At 36.7% G+C, this 13802-nt stretch overlaps 1 protein-coding gene across 1 annotated transcript; it reads right to left on the bottom strand.

The window, feature by feature from the left end:
- Nucleotides 1-911: 911 nt before the first annotated feature.
- Nucleotides 912-12321, bottom strand: LOC143735524 (signal transducer and activator of transcription 1-alpha/beta-like). Its single transcript, XM_077225712.1, has 9 exons — nt 12122-12321; nt 10749-10895; nt 10024-10028; nt 9860-9938; nt 5718-5809; nt 5476-5627; nt 2934-3073; nt 2552-2740; nt 912-2434 (listed from the first exon to the last, which is right to left on the bottom strand). Exons 2-9 carry the CDS (start codon nt 10876-10878, stop codon nt 2355-2357), a joined length of 867 nt encoding a protein of 288 aa, XP_077081827.1. The 5' UTR covers nt 10879-10895; nt 12122-12321; the 3' UTR covers nt 912-2354.
- Nucleotides 12322-13802: the final 1481 nt, after the last annotated feature.

Genomic DNA, 13802 nt, shown 5'->3' with positions numbered 1-13802 from the left:
TTTGTAAACCCTGTTCACTTCTGAACCGCCAGGAATCAACCCTCGCCTGTAGCTCAAACCATGGCTTCTGATAATTGACACCTTCAATGCAATGTAAACTGGTTTAGATACAATTCTGCTGCATAAATTTAAGACTTACCAGGGCTAAATCTCGGTCCTTTAACAGTTGATCAATGGGAAACACAGAAGGACACAAAACATTTTGTGAGGCTGTAAAATGCAAACCCGGATAGCACACGTACATCTGCAAGATGTCTGTTAAAGATCTCTTCATCTGGAAAGCATCTGCTGTTTACTCTCATCTGATAGACATCTTTAAGATGTCAGTTTAACATACATTCTAAATCGTTACATCTTAAAGACATTTTCTAAACGTCTATTTGACATCTGACAGGAAACGTCCTATAGACGTATTGCAGATGAGCAAACACTCTAAAAAATACGTCTTCCAGATGTAAACACGCACATCAAATAGACGTCTCCGTGATGTACTTGTGGTATCTCTGTAATTTTATGCAAGTTTACACAATGTTTTCTTATGTAATGTAGTACACAACTTAAATAGTATATAATTAAAATTCATAAAATATATGTTATGTAATCAATAACATTATATATACATCTATCATTTTAAATTTAGGATGCATGTAATTAAACACATTTAAAAAAAAATCTAAATAAAATGAAAATTTATAAAAGGTATTTTAAATAAATATGTAAATAATAATAATGTATTTTTCATTTTAAATTGATATATTTTATTTAAATGTAATTATGAAACATTTTAAATAAATATTTAAAAATATCTATATATATTGTTTTATGGAATATACAAATTTACCCCCCCCCCCCCCCCTCTTGTCAATCCAATTGGACTTTTATAGTCAATAAAAACATTTGGGACATGGAAAAACCGTTATGTGTAAACATTTATTGGTTTCAAACTGAGATAAAAACCACTTGCTCCAGCAAACATTTTACAGCCTTTCATAGTCCACACATCTCGCAACCAAGATAAAATAAGAAAAAAAGAAAAAAAAACGCATTAAAGAGAAGAGGGGAAAAACGTGAGAAAGAGTGCAAACCTTTATTCCAGTGACTTTTAATAGGATAAGAAATCTAAAAACCCATAAATGGACTGTTGTCCGTCGCCCCAAAGACAGGTTATGAGAAAGAAAGCGATAAAACCTTCCGTTTGGCCACTGTGCCGTTTCCATCAACGTTTAAATTAAGTTAAAAATTCAAAAACACTCAGTCCACATTCTGGAGAGCCAAAAACTGGCATTCGGACGAAGGAAAAAAATGACTCGCTTATTTGGATTCGGCTACAGTATAAATTACGCATTTTTGGACGTTGTTTTTCTGGCTTAGTCATTGTTCAGCGTAAAGAACGCGTCCCTGGCCTGTTTAAAGGCACAGGTCGAAGTGTTCCCTTGTGTCCCGTCTTTAAGTTCATGGGTCAGTTGTAACATGTTTGGTTGCTTGTTTCCATTCATTTAACAAAAAATGGCCAAAAAATATGATGCGTTTTGTGACATTTGCGATAAAAACCCACAACCAACTTCCTCCGGTTCCAGTTTAGCAATCCTGATCTATTCAAAATGAACAAAAAATAAATAAATAATAAAAATAAGCCAAACATATTATTTTGCCTTCGTTTTGGTTTCTTTTAAATAACAAAGCTAGATAATTCAAATTCGCCTGAAACCGTGAAAGAAAAAATTCAACTACAACATTCGAAATGTTCTTTTTTTTTTTAACAAACTAGTGTGAAAACCCCATTCGAAAATAACAAACTCGTTTGGATCAAGCCGTAGTGGTGCAAAAACAAACAAACAAACAAACAAAACCAGGAAGGCGTGTGACTGAAATGGCAGGAAGTGAGCCTGAGGCAATGGTGGTGAATGGTGGAAGGGGCGTGGCCTCACTGAGAGCTGGATCTGGCGAGCGTGTGCTGTTCATTATGTCCCCTGCTAATTCTCAGTTTGAATAAAAAAAAACTAGCTTCCGGCAGGCGGCCGTCGATTCATGCCAAAAGAGTAACACTTAAACTTTACGCACAACGTAATGATGAACGTGGTTGCCCAGCCCTGTTTGATTGAACCGTGAGAGGCATCAATTGCCGTCATTACGTTGTGCATCAAGTTCAAGAGTTACCCTTTTGGATGGACTTCCAAAGTCAAACAGCCGTTCGGTCCCATTCTCAAGCTTGGAAGAGCCAGGTCATTTTTTTAAATATAACTCCGATTGTATCCGTCTGAAAGAAGAATGTCATATACACCTAGGATGGCTTCAGGGTGAGTAAATCATGGGCTCATTTTCAATTTTGGGTGAACTATCCATTTAACACTGACTCAAATTTCAGAGATGGAGATGAGAGTGGTGCTGACGTATCCCTCGTCTGACTTCTTGTCGACATCCATTGGTTCTTGCTCTGGAGAAACAAAAGACGAAGAAAGAGTAAGAATTTCATTTATATGTTTTTTAATACATTTATTCATATTTAATTTTTTTTTTTTTTTTTTACATAGTTCACAACTGCGTTTCTTACTCTCGGTAGGTTTGGAATAGTATTTTTTGAAAGCGTCGTCTTTGGGTAAATCGGGATAGAGGAAGCGCAGAGGGTTTTCTGGGACGGTGTCGGCGGCAATCCCGTAATCGTTTCGAATAATGTCGGGAAGTGAGATGGCAGAGAGTTCCCTCTTCGTGTAGGGCTCCACAGTGTGAAACTGCGGCTCTTCTAAACCAACACAAAGCCAAACACAGTAATGAACAATACATTAACTAAAACAGATTTAATTTCAAGCCAAAGTTTAAGCAAAATCTAAATTTTGACATTTTGATATCTAAACCAAAGAAAAATATTTTATTTAATTTGGTTTCTTTTAATCCTTTATTGTTTCATAGCATGTCAAAAGGGAGGAGCATCTCACCGTTTGAGTCATGTTCGATCCAGCTGAACGTGATTGCTCCGTCGCGGTTGCTTTCACTGAAGCGCAACAGAAACGTCCCGGGAAGTTTGTTATACAGCAGAGCTTTAGTACGGTCCTTGGTCACAAACCCCATTATACACCTGTGAGAGACGGACAGTATTAAAGCAATGTTCCCGCTAGACCAATAGACTACCAATGTGCCGGACTCCCAAAGTTTATTAACTCGTTCCCTGCCATTGACTGAAATTCCCGTCATTCATGACACAACACTTCCCCACCATTAATGGAAATAGTTTTTCCGTTTTTTCACTGTTATACGGTAGGGGGCGCTATGACATCTTTTGAAAGAGTACATAATCTCCAGATCAAAACACATGCGAAGAAGAACCAGAAACAAGTGATAGCATATGTATGCATATGCATTTGTAAAATAACGCGATCACCAACATTTAACAGCATGTAAATCAAAACTGGGTTACACTTTATTTTAAGGAGTCATTGTTACAGTGTAATTATATGTTTAAGTACAGTGTAATTAGGGCTGCACAATTAATCGAATTTCTAATCGCGATTACGATTACGGACGCCACTATTACGTAATCGTTCAAAGCCGCGATTACAAAAGAAAATCCACTCTGCGTTTGTGTGTTTAGAGCATGATTATGTTATGAGAGGGAAATCACGACTACTTCAGAAAACCCAGCACAATATGACGTAAGTGTACGCTAATACAAAAAGACTTTCACCTCAGAAAAATGGAATTTACTGTCCTGTCAGCCGTAATACTGTGCTCGTAGCGCGCACTCTTCAATTGCACGCGCAAATGCGGCGGCGCGCGCTGTGTATCTCTTCACTGTATAAAGTAAACTGTATCACGTGTTAGCTGAGAAGGATTTGCACGCAGGTATGATTTTCATTCTATTCACCAGGAGCTGTTTCATTAACAGTTCTTGTTAGTATTGTGTATTCACCATGGTAACTGTCGTTTCCATAACCCCAAAATGCCACTTTATTTTCACTTTGTGTTATTTTTTATATTATTAAATGACTGTGGTGGCTCATATCAACATTGCTTTAGCATCATTTAATTGCTTTAGCATAGTCCTAATGTTTATCTATTAGTAGTCTTTACTTTAAGTCATTCTTACAATTGATGGGTATGTTAAGTAAAGGCAGGGGGTCAGTACTTGTGTGTGTGTGTTAACAATTTTTGTGTAAACATGTATTATAATACGCCTATATAAACTCAATGTAAATTGTGATAATGGTAATTAATAATCGCAATTACAATTTCAAGGGAATAATCGGCAATTATGATTTTTGTGATAATCTTGCAGCTCTAAGTGTAATATTAAGCCACTATATGTACTTACTATAGGGTTAGGGTAGGATTAGGATTTGGATGAGGGTCAATTGCATGTAATTATGCATCATTTACTGTTATTACTATGGTAATTACATGTAACATATGTAACAAGAACACTGTAAAATAAAGTGTTACCCAAAACTGTCTAATGTTACAGAATGAAATGTCATACCAGGATGAGGTATAGGTCTGTACATCTTTGATGGTGTTGATGGACTTGATCTTCTTCATCCATGTTTTTTTTTGAATTTCTGAATCCAATCTGGATGTAGTCTTTGACAAAAAATGATTTTTTTGCTCAGAATTTTCTTTTTATGAAACTTAACCACATTCAAGTATTGATAAAAAAGAATGAATTAAGCTTGAATAAAATGTTTTTTGTTGTTGTTGTAAAAAGCAGAGGGTCTTTTGATATACTGCATATTCACATATTCAAACAACAGAATATTCTAGGGGCCATGACATTTTTGTGAAAATTATCAAAAATGCTGATGTCGGCTGGCAACGTTTTTTCAAAAACACTGGCAGGGAAAGACTTATTATAAATGCATGTTTTTACTAAAAATAGGCGAAACAATTTTGTTACTTGAAAACTTTTTTTACAGAATTAACTATCCCACTTAAAGGACAACTCCGGCGCAAAATGAACCTTTGGTCTAATAACACATTGGTACCCAGTCGACCGTTCTGTCGATTTGTTTTCATGAGAATCGAATGAAAAGAGTTTTATGTCTAAAATTTGTTTAGCTTATAACGCTAGTATATAGGTCATAGAATAAGTAAAACGAAATTGCTAGTTAATACCACTAACAAGGCTCAAAATAGCCACACACTAACACGGTAGCATAATGAGGGTCTCTACATACAAACCGAAGCATTGAGAACTTCGTAAGTGTACAGACAGTTTAATAATAATATACTTTATGTATGGAAAATAGATTTAATATTCATGGTTTAGTACATTACACTTTTCCTACAGATGCGTTTTTCCAGACCAATCTTATGTAAGCTTGCAACTTGACATCATTGTTGATGACTTTCTTTTTTTCTACTTTATTTTTGAAATATTTTTTTTTATTTCACATTTTAGAACAACAAAACAACTTGCATATATTGCTAGTATTGCTACTCTATATGTTTATAAAGAAAATATTAATTAATTTGTGCATTTGTTACCAGTTTTGCAGCTGGTCCAAGCAGACATTGCTCAGCCCACCGATGCAAGCCATCTGTTGTCGGCGCCTCCACTCGGCCAGTTCTGTTGAGATCAGCTCAAAGATCACCGGATCCATAAGGTTTGACACCTCTGACATCTGACCAATCACATTCTGTATGGACACAAACACACACAGAGTTGAACGCAACGGCTTCTCTTCACTAACCCAAAGTGAAGGCCGATGAATCTCCAATGTTCTCACCTCTCTTGTGTTGTGGAGTTTCATGAACATGGCCTGGATGGTCAGTCTCTCCCGATTCAAGTCTTCCACTGAAATGGTACCGTTGAGTTCCTCTGTTAAAAAGACGTACAAGCAAAACTGAATTTCTGTACTTGTCGAAAAACAGCTACAGTTAAACCTAAATTTATTCAGACACCTTGCTATCCTAACTTAGATAAATGAACAACAGTGTCCTGCACCCACTAGTAAATTTTTTTTAAAATTGTATATATTGTGTCTGAAGTTCTGTAGTTCTGACTAAGTCATGGGCCCTTTTATTATTGTGCGTTGAATTTTTGCAATCAAAATGAGCAATACTGAGTTTCTATACTAATCGCGGAAAAATAGCTAGTTCTCACATAAAGCGCGGTCACATTTACCGTTGTCCAGCGAATTCCCAACGGCGAAATCCACAAGATTGGGAATTTTGCGTGAAGGCGAAAGACAGAAAAATTCAATTTGGTCAAGGGAATTCGCTGCGCTGACCAACAGAAAGCTGCTTGGTTTCAAAGTGACTTCTTTTGTGGATATACATCGCTGATCGCTACACTACTGGCGATAGACAATTTTTTTGCTTGTGAAATTTTGCACATGTGACCGCACCAAGTGTGCCGCACAAGTTCTGAAAAGTGAAGCCATAGCTTGATCGCCCCCTGGTGGCTGGCTGCAGTATAGGTCTTAAACCCACCCTTTCCATGTAATCAAATGGGAAACGAGCCAAACAAAAAAAATCCAATGACACTTCCCAAAGATGGTTTCTGTTATTCTAGGTAGTTCTTATCACGCAGACGTATGTTCAATGTTCATTTTCCAAATAAGTTTGGTTTTAGTTATTATTTGAAGCTATAAAAAGGAGCATAACGTCATGATTGACAGCTCTACTTGTGAATGAGTTTGCAGGAGTGTGGGCGGGACCTTAATACCGCAGTCTCGGGCTCCGAACAACTTAGGCCCTGTCCACACGAAGACGCGTTTAGCTGTATACGTACACATTTTTTATCGGATCGGCGTTTCGTCCAGACGGATCCAGCGTTTTGGGAGACTGAAACCGCTATTTTTTGAAACCGGGTCCCAGGGTGGATAAATCTGAAAACGACACCCTTGCGTTTTCGTGTGTACGGCCAATCCGTATATTTTGTGAAATGATAATGTCATCACCCCACGTGTCAATAGTCAGACACGCTAAATCAGTAGCCTAACAGCAACAACAACTGCGACTGCTTTCTTGTGTTCATGCTTCAGAAGCTACTGAGCCTCTTTTATTGCGTAATTTATTATTTAGGCCTACTTTAATGTATTTTTATTTAATTTATTTATTTTAGTTCTTTATTTATTTATATTTCTTTCTTATGCTATGATGCTTGTATTTTGTCTGATTAAGACATTTCATATTTTGTAGGGATGGGCATTTCAAGCAAAAATAATATTCGACGATCGCTGGGAATTATTTGATTATGATTCAAAAAACGCACCTCTGCCCCTCATGCTCACCGGTAACACGGCGTTCGCTCTGACATTAAATTTCTCTGTACTGTAGGCCTACATGTTGTAGCCATTAAAGAAAAGTTAGTTTCATATTTATGTTTAAATAATATGTTTTTTTTCCATTTCATATATGTTGATTATATGAAAAGTGAACAGCGTGAGTAGCCTTTGATGCGCAATATCGAGACAACATCATTTTGACCACTTCATTAAGTTTTGTTTTGTATAAAGCCTTTCTTTAAAGGGAATTTTGTTTTGTTCAGATTGTATCTTAATTTTAATAGGGGTGTCCCCGACTAAGGATTTTCATAGTCGAATCAGAATCGTCAAGTCTACCCTAGAGTCGACTAATAGTCGAATCGTGTGTGGGGTTGGGAAGGGGGCAGGGCTTTAACATTTTAATGCTGCGATGTACAGAACATCACACAAAGATAGAAGAAAATGTATAAAAACATTTCGGATCAATAAAACTAAGAAATAACATAACTGCAGAAAGGCCACAATGCAGAAAAGATTTGCATTTCACATGCATATCAAATTAAATCGGCTAAATTGCCTGTGCGAGCAGTCTCTAAGTAGGCTACAGAGCGTAACATCGACGCACGAAAAATAATCAACAATTAAATTACAGAATTAAATTAGAACAGAATATAACTTTCTAATAAATAAAAATACAAAACGAAATAAGTCAGAATCAAGTCACAAGATGCAGAACAAATACAGTAGTTAAATTAGATAACCCTGAGTGATCAATAAATTAAACAAAAATAAATAAATTATTAAAATAACGAAAGTATAGCCAGAATTGTCAACTTTGTCTTTTTAATTGCAGAAACAACAATAAACGCTAAACTCGAGTGACAGTTTAGCTAAACATGTTCACAGCATCCAAAAATCGAATTAGAACCGGCTGAAATGTTTTGAAATCACTTGTACCGTAACGTTACCTGATCGAGAGAGAAAAAATCTAGTCTTTCACTCTGCTGTGTCTCTGTGTCCGTTTGAGTCTTTTCAAATTGTGTGCGCGGATAAAATACATTCTAAAACGCTTAATATGAAAAACGTTTAACGGCTTAATGTCCTAAGACAGTTATATTAAAAGATCAAATTCTGTACACACCTTATTAATATAGCATACTGTAGCCTACAGAAAAGCAGATGAGCCCAGAATATGAACGCAACGCGTTTAATTAAACGCTAATTTTCCTCCCATTGAAAACCGCTAGGTCTACGCAACTTTTTATATTCTTAATAAGGTATACTGTGTAAATGCATTAAGCCACGTAAAAGTGTCCTTTAAGCGTTTTAAAAGCTTTTTTCACGTACTTGTTAACGTTGGCCTGCAGAAGTGCGATCATGGTTTTCCTGCTGCTAAATCCAGCCTGGGAGAATAGCCTTTCTGATGGTGTGCATCCACACTTTAGATTTTCGTATCCCAGACATTTTTAAATTGTGAAACTTAAATCTGTCACGGGGTGTTTGGATTTATTCACGCACGTTAAAAATATTTATTAAAAGCTTCTTCCTTTGCACATTTGTATTTACAGCATTATCATAATAGGCTCCTATATTAACGTATTGACAGAAAACCAGTAGTTCTATGTGAACTCAGACATTGAGCACCCTCATATTATAACGAAGATTCGACCGTGAGATTGGTAGTCGAATCAGGCTCCCCCTATCGATGCATCGAATCTTCGACTATTCGGGGTCACCCCTAAATTTTAATCAATGTTTCATCAACCAATTTCCTGGATTTAATAAATAAGAAGCAAATATAGCAGACAATAGCCTATAATCAGGACATGGAGGTGCCAACGCGATATAACTTGCATCCCAAGTGAACTGGAGCTTGTCTCATAAATGAACAGAAACTCAGAAATATATCTAAGCTTGAAATGTCTACTTTTAAACAAAACAATTCAAAATGAAAAGAAACAGACAACTCTAATAATCCGTATGAAGTGCGCATTCCTCGCTAGGCACCTTCACACTTCTGCGAAGGTGGCGAGTCAGCATCGTCACAGAAAACACTAGTTTATTAATAAGCAATTAAAATGTCTCCTTGCTATATTTGACACATTCATAATGATTAGGCTATTTGCCGCTTCTTTGTGGCAAGCTTTATGCGTCTGCTAACTAATCGAATATCGTGACTCATGCCTATTTTGTACCTGGCCATTTATGTTTTTTCATATTGTTCAATAAAGTTCTTGGTAAAAAAGAATAATATTGCCTAATATTACATACTGTATGTATATTATTGTATACCGCGCGCAAGGTTTATGCGCAAGTCGTCTTCTCTGTTTTTAGTGTATCTAAAAATAATTACAGAATTACAGCGCCTCATAGTGGTCTGGCATGTATTCTACATCGGTTTGAGTCGGTTTCAGTGGTTTTGTGTGTACGCAGATATTTCTTGATACGCCACTGTGTTTACGGACATTTTTTTTAGAACGAGGGAAAAAAAATTTGGATAGGGAAAGTTCTGGCTTCGTGTGGATGTGGCCTTAATCAACAAAGACCGTGAGTTATTTTGGCTTCCAGACATGCTGTCCATCTTTTTTTTACAGTCTATGGACCACACATTTAATCAAGCTCTTTTCTGCTACAAAGAAATCATTTTTTAATCCCGTTACCTCTGCTTTGAAGAGTTTTGCTCTTGAAGTCATACTCGTCTTGCAGATCTTCCAGATTTTTGATTACCTGCTCAGTGTCCTAATCAGAAATAGAAGGGGAAATATAACTTTAGATTTATTATGAAGACTGTTGAAAATCAACAGGTTGGGCTTCTGGGTGGGACTGGCCCTGTGGTAGTGCACAGATAGCCTTATTAATCAAAAAATCATAATACTTTATTATCATTGTTATTGTTTGGAGAACAAACAATGAGGAGAGGAGAGTGGGGGGACGAGAGAAAGAGTAAAAGATGTTAAATTACTGAATACCTCAAAACACTCAACGGACTGATATTTAAAACCCCTTGAGCCGCAGGGATCACTGGTGATCCCGAATTTTACATTAAAAAAAATTGTGCATTGTTTTTGAGCTGCTTTATCTCTCTATTAGTAATTGCTAGAGCACTTCTGAGTATTTCACAGTAAACTGTCAAGTGTTAGCTTTTAAATGATACCTTGGTTTTGTGTGTAGTCAGAAGGACTCCTTAGCAACAACCATTTTATTATGGGTATGTGATTTTGCACTCGATTGCCAAAAGGGGGGCGACTGGTAAGGGGTTAAAATGATAAGGTATTTATTTTATTTTCTTTCTTTACTTTACTTTTTTTGTTGCTTCTATTCTTCTATTGTTGTTTATCTGTGTTTTGTTTTCTGTTTTTTGTTTTGGTCGATATGTGTATTTTGTAAAATTTCTGAATGTATTCCTGCAATAAAAACAATTAAATAAAATAAAAAATCAACTGGTTGCCAATGCCTACTCTAGTTTAGCATTATTATACTTGCGGGAGATTGTGGTTATGTGTTTGATATGGTTATAAAGCTAAAGAAGGAATACAATCTTTCATCCACACCAGTCGTGGCTTTCTATCCAGCTGGTGAGGTACTGCCGGATGGCCATTGGAAAGTTGTCATCATACAGTTGGTCGACCTGTTCCAAAAACTTTGAATCAAGTTGTTGAAGCTCCAACCACTGACTCATTTCTGCGAATCTGTGGGCTGAGAGGTAAAATAAATGGAGATATGCGTTTGGTAAAGGGTGGCCCACAGTGATTAGCTGACTGCATAATCAAGATTTTCTTGCAGAAAATGAACATGAGTACAATGAAGGTGGAAGACCGCAGACATACAACCTGCGCAAAGCATTTCTTTACAAGATGAGATTTCAATTTAGGCACAGGACATTTTGAGGTTTTTGTGCTGTGTTTCTAACCTAGTAGCTACTAACAGATTTGCCAAAACATTTTGCAAGAAAGATATGTAAAAATGAAGTAAATAATATTTCATTTTATTATTATTAAAAAATGCTAAATGTTTTCTTGTAGGCCAAAGATTAGTCTGTAGTGATTGTGTGTATGTGGAGCTCGAAGACAGAGAAACATGAAAACATTTTTATATTAGCCTGTTATTAAAATGTTTTCAAAGTTTTAGTCTATAGTAGGTATCATTTAAAAAGAGTACAATAAGAATAGGCTTACATTAGTTTGAATATGCACGATTATTTTTGTCTTTGCTGAACATTAGTGTTGTCAAAAAGACTGCATGTACGATTTTTAATCCTATATTTTCTTTAAATGTGCGCTCGATCACGTGTGTGTACGGTATGGTTTGGGAGTATTGTTTTTCTATAAATATTTTTTAGAGGCTTAATATAAATACAATAGACGTCTATGGTACGTACTCATTCAATTTTTTCCTTCGGTAAAAATTGGAATCAATCATTAATAATAGTAGTAATACTAATATTTAAATGTGCGCTCGATCACGTGTGTGTACGGTATGGTTTGGGAGTATTGTTTTTCTATAAATATTTTTTAGAGGCTTAATATAAATACAATAGACGTCTATGGTACGTACTCATTCAATTTTTTCCTTCGGTAAAAATTGGAATCAATCATTAATAATAGTAGTAATACTAATATTTTTATATTGAAAGATATGATCATTATTTTAGCATAACAGAATCGCATGAATACATAATAGCATGATATTGTTTTGCCTGCATTCGGACATAGCTCCGTTTACACATGGCCTTGTATGTATAAAGGTATTTTATGTGTTTTTCCATTGCTTTCGTAATAGTAAAATCCTCAAATATGAAATCTTGGGATGAAACGCGTATACAGGAATACCACGAAGTAATCAAACGTGAGATCAAACTTCCTGTAATTTGTCAAGCAGAAAAAGATGAATGCGGAAATTAAAGTTATTATTTTGTTACTCACCCCCAAATGTTCTCCAAATACAGTTAAAGTAAGAATCCGCAGATATGTTTGATGTGTCTTCTATAGCAGCAGAATAATACGGAAGAACAGGCAAGTTCCCTGTTATTGTCGATTTGTTATTGAATTTAGTCTTTCCAGTAGATGTCCGACTTTTTCCAGTAGCACCTCAATGCAGTACATGAGATCCACGGGCAGGAGTCGGATCAAGATCCCAGGGGTGGAGATGGGTAGGATTAGGGTTGGTTTTAGGGATTAGGGGTGTGTTTAGGGATCAGGGGGCGGAGTTGGCTAGGATTAGGTGTATGTAAGGTGGGAGGAGTTGGATCTGGATCCGACTCCTCCCCGTGGATTTCATGTTCCGCAGTGAGAACCATCTCACTTTTTCTGTGCGGCGTGATTTGTTTCCCCCAAACCAGTTTAGCGAAAACCACGCCCCTTAACCGAAACGCGCGGCGTGATTTTTTTCCCCCAAACCAGTTACGCGAAAACCACGCCCCTTAACCGGAAGACACACCCCGCAGCGATGACTCGCGTCTACGGCTCGATTTCATTGGTTAACTTCACCTGAGGTAAAAAGTTTAGACATCATCTAAGTTAAATGGATCCGATGGTGACAAACGGTAAGATATGCCTGGTTGTTTTTAGTATAATTGTATTAATAGAAGTGTTTGTAGGTTTCAATTATGATTATAATTTTAACTTATCTTATGAATTTCTATCTTCCTCAGTGGAGGACACTTATTCTGGCTGTGATGAAGACCAAGCCTCAGATCTAAAGGTAACGAATTTAAATTAAAGGATTAGTTCACTTTTTAAAAAACTTTGGCTGATAATTTACTCACCCCCATGTCATCCAAGATGTCCATGTCTTTCTTTCTTCAGTCGAAAAGAAATTAAGGTTTTTGATGAAAACATTCTAGGATTTTTCTCCACATAAAGGACTTCACTGGGTGCCAAGCAGTCCAAGGTCCAAATGACAGTTTCAGTGCAGCTTCAAATGGCTTTAAACGACACCAGACACGAGTAAATATCGCACATGCGTTTTCAGAATGGAGAAAAAAACGAAGAAAGAGCACTCGGAAGTGCCTAGAAAAAGGTAACGAGAATCTGACAGCGCGAAGAAACCGGACAAGAGTCCTAACGTTACTCGCCCAGGCTTTCACTGTTAAAGTTGATTCCTGCGATTATCATGAGAACAGTTGTCAATGTCTCGCATAATTATCAGTACATAAATAAGCCTACACGTTGTCAATAGTGTAAATGAGCGCAATTTGCAAACTATTATGATAAATTGCAATAATCATGTCTAACAACATCATAATAACGGACATTGTTATGAAATAATGCGATGTACATGAAGTAACTTTATTGATGTCATCTGGCATTTAGGCTCAGGTTAGCCTAACGCGGTAGGCTACTTTATTATTACAAAGTGGAGAGGCCGTAAGTGCAGATCATAGACTGACACGCTCTGCGTGAGTTGTATTTACGACAGTAACGTTAAATACAACTACTCTACAAAAACGGAATTCCTGCATAGTGCTTCTTTAATGAAACGGACACACAGCCTTTCCAATAGTGGTGAAATGTGTTTTATGGATTCATCTGGTAACATGGACCGGGAGAACTGCAGAGTGTTTCTGCTTCTGGGAGAGGAGTATAGTTGAATTGCTCTACCAGC

The sequence above is a fragment of the Siphateles boraxobius genome, unplaced genomic scaffold (genome assembly GCF_051911475.1).
Source record: "Siphateles boraxobius isolate OS27281-9 unplaced genomic scaffold, OSU_SipBor_1 13, whole genome shotgun sequence".
NCBI classification, from domain to species: domain Eukaryota; kingdom Metazoa; phylum Chordata; class Actinopteri; order Cypriniformes; family Leuciscidae; genus Siphateles; species Siphateles boraxobius.
The sequence above is the reverse complement of the archived record's forward strand: the minus strand, read 5'-3'. Positions and strand labels throughout refer to the sequence as shown.

Excerpts from the sequence above, each read along its gene's own strand:
- LOC143735524 (XM_077225712.1), bottom strand. The coding sequence starts at position 10,878 with ATGAGTCAGTGGTTGGAGCTTCAACAACTTGATTCAAAGTTTTTGGAA. Across the intron at positions 3,074-5,475 it reads TTGGACCAGCTGCAAAACTG|GTGTATAATGGGGTTTGTGA; the intron begins GTAACAAATGCA and ends CGTCTCTCACAG. Across the intron at positions 2,741-2,933 it reads GATCGAACATGACTCAAACG|AAGAGCCGCAGTTTCACACT; the intron begins GTGAGATGCTCC and ends GTGTTGGTTTAG.